Raw genomic sequence first — 12000 nt, 5'->3', positions numbered from 1 at the left:
TATATATATTAAAACGTATACTATAAGTATGTTTGTCAGTCTCTGGTACCTATAGCACAGGAATCCTAAATTGAGGCCGGATGACCATGCGTGATATGTTCCATGTTATTATTAATATTGTTTTTCTACCCGACTCAAAAAATTATCAAGTCAAGCTCTGGGTCTGGAAGTAATAATGCCAACACTCTCACATGAGAATGCTACATCGTATCTCTAGATGCGTAATACATGGTATTTTACAAGCACTTAAAACGCAGTCCATACTCTAAATATGAGGTATAGAATTTTATAAGTAAAAAGAGACTTCGTTTTATTGATACAATTACTTTAAAATGCTATTTTCCGTTTCAGAAAGATATCTGAATTTGAATCTAACATCGAATTGAGGTACAGGTTTTATAGAGTTAGAATTATCTTTATGCGGGGACTGATTGTAATTGAAAATTTTCAATGTCAACAACTAACTTTTAATGCTAATGTTTTTTTGTTATGTTTTTTTTTTTTTCATTTTCTGTTATGGTAATTTCGATTCAATTGACTGGCTTGACTGAGCAAACGAGCTCCCAGCGCCACCCGTTGTTGCTCCTAAACATTCAGTTTAATTGGACACAAACAAGCCTGCCTTGAAATTAAAATTCGATACGGTAACTCTAGAGCTATAGACAAAAATGTAAGGTCAAGTTTTCTATGATAATGTGTATTTTTTTTCAATACGTAATGTAGCAACAGTTGTACATTTATTGACTTAGATGGGCAGATTAGGTAAGGTAAGGTTTATTCCACATTGTTTAGCGGCAGTATAGACATATTAGAGCGATGGTTCTCGTCTAAGTTACTTAAATTATCATTGAGTTCAGAGTAATAGGTATATAGCCCTGTAAATTTGGAACGTGCATTTTTGCGGCAAAAATGTGCACACTGGGCAATAATAGGCAGCGTCTTGGCTCTACCCCTGGCATTGCTGAAGTCCATGGGCGCCGGTAGCCACTCACCATCAGGTGGGCCGTATGATCGTCTACCTACAAGGGTAATAAAAAAAAATTGTATTGTTTTAAATTTTCAGGGCTGTCTTCATTATACATACTATTACTTATCACGTTCTTACAACGATTTTCAGTAAGTTTATCTCTACTGAGTCAACCCGAGACCATGGCATTTCATTTCGCATGAAATGTGAAAAGCCGTAGTAACCCGTTAAAGAATATCTTTTATATTCGGATTCACGATTCCGTAGTTGTATACATACCTATATTATTATATTCTATAGTTTTTTACTGGTGGTAGGACCTCTTGTAAGTCCGCGCAGGAGGGTACCACCACCCTGCCTATTTCTGCCGTGAAGCAGTAATGCGTTTCGGTTTGAAGGGTGGGGCAGCCGTTGTAACTATACTTGAGACCTTAGAACTGATATCTCAAGGTGGGTGGCGCATTTACGTTGTAGATGTCTATAGGCTCCAGTATCCACTTAACACCAGGTGGGGATGTGAGCTCGTCCACCCATCTAAGCAATAAAAAAAAAAAGTCTCGATAGCGAGTTGATCATAATATGTTAATTTGTAGGTTTTGTTTTGTCGCAAGATGTTGTTTCCGTTTTGTGTTTTAGAATGATTTGTAATTTGCCTCAGACCCATCGCCTCATGGAAATCCCTTTCCAGTTATAAATATCTCTTGTATATACATATATTCGTATGTCGGAATACCGACTATTGCGCAGTTTGATTATAGGTAGGTATTAAGTATAGACATGTACGGACATGTATAACTTTTTTAATATGTTAATAATAACATTCATAAATAACAAATTTAAAATTACTAGAGGTCCCGCAGTAGTCGAAATTCGACTATAATTAATTGGAATTGTAAGTTTGTACACTATTATGATTGTATTTTATACTTCTATAATCACAAATTTCGCCAAGACTACACTATAAAAAATATTAACAAAGACAAACAATATTTAATCTATTCTCAATTTGACAACAGACGTCAAGAACAAAAGTTTGACAATAAATAGTATGCATGCGTGTGTGCGTCAAATACATGGTATGTAGTGTGTGTAATGTTTTCTTTATTGTTTTAATGTATCTTTTATGCATTATTTAAAAAAAATCTTAGCATTGTGCACTTCTTCTCTATATTCTCTATAAGTGTGGAAAATTTCATAATCCTCCGTCCGCGCAAATTTCGTAAAAAGGGATACAAAGTTTTTGCTTCACGTATTAATATTTAGATTTTACTGTGAATTTAGCATTAATTTTTGTATTATTTTTTTAATTAAATTTTATATAAATAAGGTACTTTTTCAAAAATCATTTCAAAAATCATTCTGTAAAATATGTAAAAATTAACTCAGCACTAAAGCGTTAAGTAAATACGCTTTTATTTGTTTGGTTGTATGTATGCAATGGAATCTTTGAACGTCATTTTTAACAGACTTCGAGGCGCGTCCGATCATCTGAAAAAATTGCACACGTATCAAGTACCGATGACAACACAATAATTTTTGTAACTTCGCTCTAATATCGTGACCAGAATCAACGGGAAAAAAATATGGAATTAACTACATATTACTTCTGTTTGCTATTTATGCGTGTCTTTTTGTTTGTTTTCAAACTGCATATTTTTGTTATATCCTTGTTTGGAATCTGATACGTGCGTAGGTTTGTAGTACTCAGACTTGGTCATTTAGAATTTCGTTATTTTTCTTTTTCAATTTTCCTTATAGTTTGCCTCAGCTTTGATTATTAGATTTGATTTGTTTTTGTTATGTACGACGAAGTTCGATTATCATGTAAATCCTTTACGAATTATGGTATTAGTTAATGTATTGTAGGTTTTTTTTATTGCTTAGATAGGTGGACAAGCTCTCGGCCCACCTGTGTACCGTGTGTGTTAAGTGGTTATCGGAGCCCATAGACATCTACAACGTAAATGCCGGCACCCCCCTTGAGATTTGAGTTGTAAGATCTTACTTTGAATAGTTACAACGGCTGCCCTGCCCTTAAAACCGAAACGCATTACTGCTTCACGGCAGAAATAGGCAGGGTGGTGATACCTACACGTGCGGACTCGCTTGCTTTAAATTAACTGTTCGGTTTACTACTTATTCTTGTTTATTTTGTAACTGCATATGTTTATTATTTATTATATACTTTTGTCTAGAAGTCGCTACGTCCGTAGGCTGTGGTAGCCGGAATTGGGCACTTAGAATGTCGTAATTTTTCTTTTTAAATTTGCGAATTTGACTCAGTTATGTTAACGAAGAAGTTCGATGTCTCATGTAAGTCCTTTATGAATTACGTTATTCTTCAATGTATTGTAGAAATAAAAAAAAATGTTACTTAGGTTTACTATTCAAGTTTTTTTTTCAGTTTTCGTTAACTACATTTATTAATTTACTAGCTGACCCGGCAGACTTCGTAGTGCCTCAATCGATAAATAAAAGACTTAAACTTTCATATAAAATAAACTTAAAACAAACAAAAGGATTCCGTCCGACGGGGGACACATCAAAGGAAAAAAAAATGTTATTTTTATTTAATTCCGGGTATTTTCATATTTATTTAACTTTTAAACCTTCTCTGGACTTCCACAAATAATTCAAGATCAAAATTAGCCAAATCGGTCCAGCCGTTCTCGAGTTTTAGCGAGACTAACGAACAGCAATTCATTTTTATATATATAGATTTATTTTCTCTGTTCACTTCGTGACGCAATCAATAGGTAACGATGTGTGTACTTTATTTACCTGTTGCGTTGAACTAGTGACTTGTGTATTTAAGGACTGGTTTTGTCTGGAGACCAGTCCGCCCTTCTTTAGATTCTCCATGACGGATGCCAAGTCTTTGGCGCTGCCGTTGTGTTTCAGACTGTTGCTTCCATCGAGCGTAAGCTCAGGTATCTGAAACAAAAATAGAAAGTACGTTAATATTAATTGTACAGTATACAAAAGATTATTTTTATCCGTAAGGCAGTGCCTTGGTGGTGCTGCTCTTAGCATTTCAGATGTTCCTCACGGTGCCCTAACTTACTCGTGCCTAAAGAAGTAATCAAAATAATAATAGTACACTTGGTTACTGGTGGTAGGACCTCTTGTGAGTCCGCACGGGGAGGTATCATTAGGAGCCTCTGGGTCTGCGGAGGGACTTGGGTTTCCTCTGTATTTTGTACCGCATGTTCCATGGGGAGTGCTCTGAGGAATTGTTCGAGATGATACCAACGTCTCGTTTTTACCATCGCACCACCCGCCACCGGAGTAGAGTTCATCCATACTACCTGGAGCCACTGCGGTCATCCACAGTGCGTTTCCAGAGATCTTTTTTGCCACGTACCATCCGGCTATGGAATGAGCTCCCCTCCACGGTGTTTCCCGAGCGCTATGACATGTCCTTGTTCAAACGAGGCTTGTGGAGAGTATTAAGCGGTAGGCAGCGAGCGGCTTGGCTCTGCCCTTGGCATTGCTGAAGTCCATGGGCGACGGTAACCACTCACCATCAGATGGACCGTATGCTCGTCTGCCTACAAAGGTAATAAAAAAAACAAAAAAAAAGGTACCACCGCCCCGCCTATTTCTGCCGTGAAGCAGTAATAATGCGTTTCGGTTTGATCTTAGGACTTATATCTCAAGGTGGGTGGCGCATTTACGTTGTAGATGTCTATGGGCTCCAGTAACCACTTAACACCAGGTGGGCTGTGAGCTCGTCTACCCATGTAAGCAATAAAAAAAAAGCTTTAAAATCGTACAATTAATAATGTCGTTGTAAGAATATAAATAAACATAACAAAGTTCTCCGGCTTGTCTGATTCTTAGATTCAATAGACGTATTAATGGGTTATTGCCCTTTTAGTTGAGATACCAAGAATTCTGTAATCAAAGCATATTGCGAATATAGAACAAGGACAATAGGTCGCAGTCATTGATTCATTTCATTAAGGTCATAGGAACCTACGCTACGTATGCAGAACTCAATCTGTACGAACTTAAAAATTGAGATGCATATTAATTTGTCAATGTGCTTGCGAAAAATAGGTAATGCATAAATCGTCTTCTCGCATTAAAACTGTATAATCTCAAAACTTACTAATTTTGCAGGAGAGTGTTTTAAACGTTTAGCATATTGTGATATTTTTAATACTAGATGATGACCGAGATTTGCCCGGTTTTTTTTTGATAACGCCGTCTTGTTGTGTCTTTAAAGCGGTTAGTTGCCCTCAATTAAGAAAAATAGTATTATTATTCGCCAATAGATATCGGGAAGCGTCATAAAGTTGATTATCGATAAAGTTGATTATTGAAAGCACGTATAAAACAACATTTTCTGAAAATAAATCGTAGCTAGATCGATTTATCGCCCCCGAAATCCCCTGTATATTAAATTTTATGAAAATCGTTGTAGCCGTTTCAGATTATATATGTATATATATACAAGAATTGCTCGTTTAAATGTATAAGATAAGATTAATCATCTTTGCAACATTTTTTTTTTTATTATTACCAGTTACATTATCTGTCTTTTAAAGTAAGATAAAATTATGTATTAATTTTGTTAAGTAATAGTAGTCAAAATAAGGATAAACAAAAAAAAAACTAAACTAAATTACGCTCTTTTGCCAGTATTTACGAGAAAAATACTGGTGATACTAAATAATTCCGCATATTAAGTCAATTTCGAATATTTTGGAAATTGTACACTTTTAAGTTATGCAAAAAGACGAAATATTCGTTCATGTTCTCGGGAGAGAAAGAAACTAGACGAGAAATAGAGATTTTAATCAAGAATATGAGTCATGCGTGAGTCCGGTAACAGAGTCGAAGTATCGCATGAACATTCAGTTCGCGTGCTAGAGTGTCGAATGCGAAGACGCGCTTCTTGCATATTGATAGGCCCGCCTACAGAACATCCGTACTGTGTCGTGACTGTTCAGTTACGCCAACGAATCCACTCGAAATGTCAACCGACAATAGGATTTAATCGCACAATACAACGGTTTTAAAACCCAAAATTGTGCAAGTCCCGTAAACGAACGTTATTAGACGCTCAGCATTACGTAATTCAAATATTATAAAAGCCACGTCATCGTTCGTATTTTATAAATCGTGCTAATTTATTCGCTGCGTGATCTTGAGATTTAATAATGATAGTTAATATCTTGATTGACCGCATGACATCGGAATGATTAAACTTTTCATAGTAAGAAGAAACGGGGCAGGATTCGCATCAGATGACGTGAATCGACGCGAACACGGTGATGTCATGATCGGGCATAACATAACGTCATTAAAAATCGTCACATCACAATTTGACGCTTACGATTTTGATTAAGCTATTTTACATAAAATGTAGTGCGACATGAAAAATCGATTTAATTCCGATAAAATTTTTGAAATATCGATTTGCGAAAACGTTAATATTAAGTGTATGCGTAAGAGAACGTTATATTCTAAATTTAGATACAGAATTATGTCACGACTCCATTACGTATTGTTTCATTGATAAAAACGTAGATCCTGATGCTCTCGCCATAGATGAGTAATGTACATGCAAAAAAGTGCGCGATTCATCTGCGTTATCGTAATATAAACAGGGTCAACCGTGGTCCGAGAATGAGTCACGGTTCGTGGAAATATCGTCATAGTTCCAGAGATCACGCTACAAGATTACTGTTAATGACCGAGCACCAACAATACGATTAAAGGATTATGCAATTAACAATAACAGTACTAGATTTACAGCATTGCGATTTAAGTTAACGATTTGAAGGCGTCTTTCGGAATTATTGCTTTAATGTTTTAGCGCATTCAATGTTGCATTGTCGTAGAATTTGACTGTTTGAATTTGCGATATTCGGGAGAAAAAAAAACAACATCAATTACCGACGAATTGAGGTTTTTTTTGGGATCCGTAACAAAACAATAACAGTAATAATAACAGTAACAAAGCCCTTATGGTATCATTATAATATCACATTATCGGGAAACATGGAATTGTATACGGTAAATCTCTATTCAAAAATCGTCTTATAACAATATAATTAGAGTTGGCATTCGTGTCTATCCGAAATTTTTTGTTTACTTACATATAATATCAAACAAAATATTTATGATCATAATTTTTTTTTAATTCAACATTCGTAAAGATCCTCTTCTAAAGTAATAAAAGTGAATGAGATTTAAGTCCGTTTGTTTCAAAAATTGGTTTAATCTAGTTGCGTCCAATACTTTTGGGATTCGGAATATTTTCTCTTACATCAAAAGCCGAAAAATAGTTCCTTTTCAATTACACTGCTAAATTGTGTTATAAAAAGTTTCTTCATTATGTAGAATGGGAAACGTTGGCTTACCGATGCCTATAGACTCGATAGCGTAAAAACCACCACTCGCTTTTGGGCGTGAAGGCGAAGATTAATTTGCATTATTTCTTGTAAACAAGGATGAAACAAAGTCGTTGGAATTCACAGTACGTTCTGCCAGTAGTTGGCTACAGAAAGATTTAAAAAAGTTTTTGTTATATTTAAAAGTATAAGCAATGAGGTTTATAAGTTTTACGGAACCACGTGGTTCTTAATGTTTTTTGGTGAAATGTTATGGTATACATATAATATTTGTGTAGTGCATATAGATTATTTGATATTTGGATAACGGTTCAAGATGCCATCCACAAAGCAGAGGATAAACAGGGCTAGTGCAAGATAGCCCAAAAGTTATTCAGAGAAGCCACGACCCTCACCATTGTGGATTAACGACGCAAGGAGGAGAAGATAGTAGATTAAATGAAGATTAAAGAAAGAACAGTGAGAATTTTGATGAAAGCAGAAATTAATAGGTACTAAATAGTTTTCAATAACATTTTTATCTGTAACTAGCTGCCCATCTGCTTCGCTGGGCATTTAAAATTAACATTATTACTTCTCACCCTCACAAAAATTCTCATCATTAACGCCCCCGCAACTGGTGTAGGGAGTCTAACACTCATATTAATATTAGCCTATCCGTTAAGTACATGTATTTTCTACATGGATACCAAGTTTCAAGTCAATTGGATGCACGGTTCAGTAGTTATAAGGGAACATCCGTAAAAACCACTGTAGATTTATATATTAGTATAGATGTAATCACCAGACGACCTAACCCTTACAATTAGTTACGTAGTTGGCATTTACAAAGAAACTTTCCTCATTTTATATTAATGTATGTTGATAAATTGTACACTAGCGAAATTATCATGCAGAATGAAGTACACGACACATTTCGTAATTAATGACAAGGAAAACAATAATACAGTAACCATTCTCCTCACGTCAATGCACTGTGCCCACTTCTGAGAACGGCTTTCACGGTTAACTATGCTGCATTACGGAATTGATTTTGTTTTCTTAACGTTACAAATTCGTCCTTATGTGCTTTTCGTTTCGTGTTAAGTTTCCGTGTGAGCACCTACCCACATTTCTAATGCACCTCAACGTCCTGGCTAATACCAGATACCTGCGTGAATCGACGTCGGAATCCAGCAAGAAGTCACATTGACAAAGGTCAGTTTCATGTTTGTAAATTGCGTTTTCCTGGATCGCAGTGACGGTAGTGAACTAACTGCATATAATTTTACGTTGTCCGTATGCAGAGCTCGCTGGAATTATACGAGATAAAATCTCAGAACATTGATAAGTGTAACGCGATTTAACAGTTAAGCTCTCAAACGTGATCAGCACCTGAGGCATAATATTAGGCTCTTAGATTTTATTGGGTGTATAAAAGTGTAATTCAAGAGGAACGAGTTACGCATAGTTATGCGAAACCGCATTTTATGACCAGCCTATAAGCGAGTAACATTTAAATGTAATCAGAGGATAATTTAAACCGTTATGTTTTAGATAATAAATTCGCTGTATGACATAACCGGCTCGGTTGGAAAACCATAGATAAAATACTAATTTCGATTATTACTATTGTTATTAGTCAAAATCGATTTTACACATTAGTCTCATATATGAGTCGTCTATTATCAAAGGTGGCAATCTGTGCATTTGGACAAAAAAATGTTATTGATATATCAATACAGATTGATTTGAATATAATCGTCTCCTTCAAAGAATACGGTTCAAAACCTGCATTAAATAAAGGTTAATACTTAACCTGTTATTTATCTAAGATGTCGTTCAGAAGCGTTTTGTGACTGCCAATGGAATACAAAGTCAATAATTCGTTTTTCTGATTTACCAATAATTGTCCAAAAGTCACATTGCCGGCTTTGATAATAGTCGACTCATATGAAAATCGCTGGTGCTGGGAGATGAATGTGCCCACACTAAAACATTACATAACATTTGCAATAAAAGTTGCACTACGAACCGATATTTTACTCGTATTATTAAGGGTATCTATGTATGCAAATGAACTGTTCAAATAAAATGTATCAATTGCATACTAAGCAGCAGAACTGGTTTGATATTTGGATAATTAGGCACTAATGGAATTTCATTCAAGGAATTTCGACATTGACTAGATAATAGACCGATAATAAAAAATCAACGCGTAAAAGGAATTTATAATAATTATGAATTCATTTATGATCAATACATTTTATTGTACGTAAAATAAATATGTATTTTCATAGTTTTATCAGTGTAAAACTAAATTTTAATGAGTTTACCTTGTATCGTGGTAACTTGCCGCAATTGAGGGTTTAAATATTTTCAAGAAGATAGAAGAGAAATGAAAACAATTATTATGTGGAACCACATATTACAGTCGAACAGATAAATTTTATTTTTATCAACTCTGCAGCACAGTCGATCACTTATCGTCATCACAATCGCGTGTTGTGCAAAAGGAACGGTATTCGCGGTACGTACGGCTTTGGCCGCAGCTAAAGCATGACTGCCGGACGATCGGCCGCAAACTTTGACTGGCATCCACAATGGGCTAATTAGAATGGCTAGCAGAGAGCGGTGCGGGGTGGGGCTACACCCACGGACCTTTGCATCCGCCTTATAGATTCTTGATGAGTTCGGCTCTTATCAATCGGCACAATGACAGGTCCAAGATCTCTGCCGCCTCTCCGCTCAGGCAAAACTTCTGCTTGTATGTATCTCGTGCTGTGTTTCTTTAGATAATCTTTACAGTATCACTTCAAAAGTGAATTGTTGGAAATTGGGATATATTGTTTTTTTTTTTATCACGGCACAGTTGATATCACTTATCTGAACTGGTACTGAAATAAATACGTCAATTTTTTTATACAAATAAAACGTCATACAACATCAATAATAAGTGCTAATAACTTTACGCGTATTCATACAGTTTTTACTGACATAACTGAATAAAGTTTATCCTTGTGAAATCTTTATTGGTATTTATTTATTTAAAGTTAACAAAGCTTCCCTTTGAAGTACACAACGCTCAAAGAGTTTACTGTGAAAAAAAAAGCTCAAAAGGGAAGGGAGACTTGCCTCCGCCGTCGTAGTAAGTCAACGAACTTTCAATGTCACAAAGATACTCGCGCAACGAATCATCGGCGCGGATAATTAAACGAATATACTTCTGATTTCCTTTCAAATACCGATTCACATCAGACGACGACAGAAAAAAATAATTCATTGTTGCTTCGGCCATTTGAATAGAGCCATTATCGGAATAGACGGCCTTATAAGGAGTTTTATTCGGTTTCATTTGTCGATGGTGCTGGCTCCATTGAAATGTCGTTAATACTGGTTTTGTTACTTATTTAACGCCCACGCAGAAGTAGTCGTATTAGGTAAACAAACGCACTTTAAGCAGTTTAAATTACTATTTATTCCATGTTTGTCTGACATTAAAGCTAATAATCGAAATTCGACTTAAATCACTAGCACCTCAAGATTTATATTCATTTTGAGTTTTCTATTATATCTTTTTGGTCTTATTATTGACATCTAAAAAAAATCTCACTATTTTCAATTCTATTTTTTGAACATTAAAGCGCATCTATAGAAAAAAATAAGAAAAAATCGACTGGCAAACAGAGCAGATAAAGGAACTTAATTTTTTTTTAGATAAGTTGCATTTTTCCTGCGAGTAAATATTGAAAGCACTGAACTCTGACAAAGGGTACTTAAAAAAACAGGGCAATATACAAAAGAGAAAACAGGTGGTTCGTTTTTATCAGTTTCAGCTTAGCCTTTTTTTGTGAATATAATAATATTTTGATGAACAAGTTAAAGATCAATGGCTCTAAGACAGGATTTTCTAATACGCTAGGGGCTTACGGTCACAACCTGATCCCGAATATCAAATGAAAAGGATAGATTAGATACTGACTTGAACCCGAACCCCAAAATACTGTAAAAAGTATCTTATATCCACGATGACATTGCGTAGCGCCGAATTGGCGGCTAAAGAGTTTTTACTAAGGTTATGAATCCCACCACACTTTGAGACATGAGGTGAAGAAATCTATGATAAAAACGAAAACCTACGCTTCCGTACCGACATGATTGTTACCCAATCACGCAACAATTCCTGGACGGACTCTGATAAAATTTCGCACAAAGATTATATAAACCGTGAATAATTATTATAAGATATTTTTGCTGGTAGCCTAAGAGGCTATTCCAGCTATGCCCAAACGAGTAGATGAGCTCACGGGCTTAACCTGAGAAAATATGCTAACAGTAGCCCTAGCAAGAGCAGTGCTTCGCAGAATTTGCCACCGAATCGGAACCGCAACCCACAGAGAAGATCCGGCGAGAAACTCATTGGGATTGCGGTAAATGACATGACCCGGTCCACGTCGGGTATAACTGATTTAATAAATATAATAGTATCGATAGTACGCGAATGAAATTACAAATCATAGTTTTAAATAAATAAAATTGTAGTTTTTTTTCTTTTCTTTTCAAAAGATGAAAAGTTCCCATTTGTCCGTGATGTCACAGTCACATGTAACTGTACCAATGCAATTTTCAGCAACTATGGCATCAAAAGCAGCTACCGCACGAAAAGACGCAACAATAAGTTTTATGTTA

At 35.6% G+C, this 12000-nt stretch overlaps 1 protein-coding gene across 6 annotated transcripts in view; it reads right to left on the bottom strand.

The window, feature by feature from the left end:
• Sarm (sterile alpha and armadillo motif) overlaps positions 1–12000 on the bottom strand; it is a 96670-nt gene that overhangs the window by 11526 nt on the left and 73144 nt on the right. For all 6 annotated transcript variants that reach the window (XM_089730307.1, XM_089730308.1, XM_028182117.2 and 3 more), the window contains one exon: positions 3749–3901. In XM_089730307.1, coding sequence (XP_089586433.1) covers positions 3749–3901 — 153 coding nt within the window. The remainder of the gene's footprint in view (positions 1–3748; positions 3902–12000) is intronic.

The sequence above is a fragment of the Bombyx mandarina genome, chromosome 10 (genome assembly GCF_030267445.1).
Source record: "Bombyx mandarina strain Sakado chromosome 10, ASM3026744v2".
Taxonomy (NCBI): Eukaryota; Metazoa; Arthropoda; class Insecta; order Lepidoptera; family Bombycidae; genus Bombyx; species Bombyx mandarina.
This window is presented reverse-complemented; position numbering and strand designations above follow the sequence as displayed.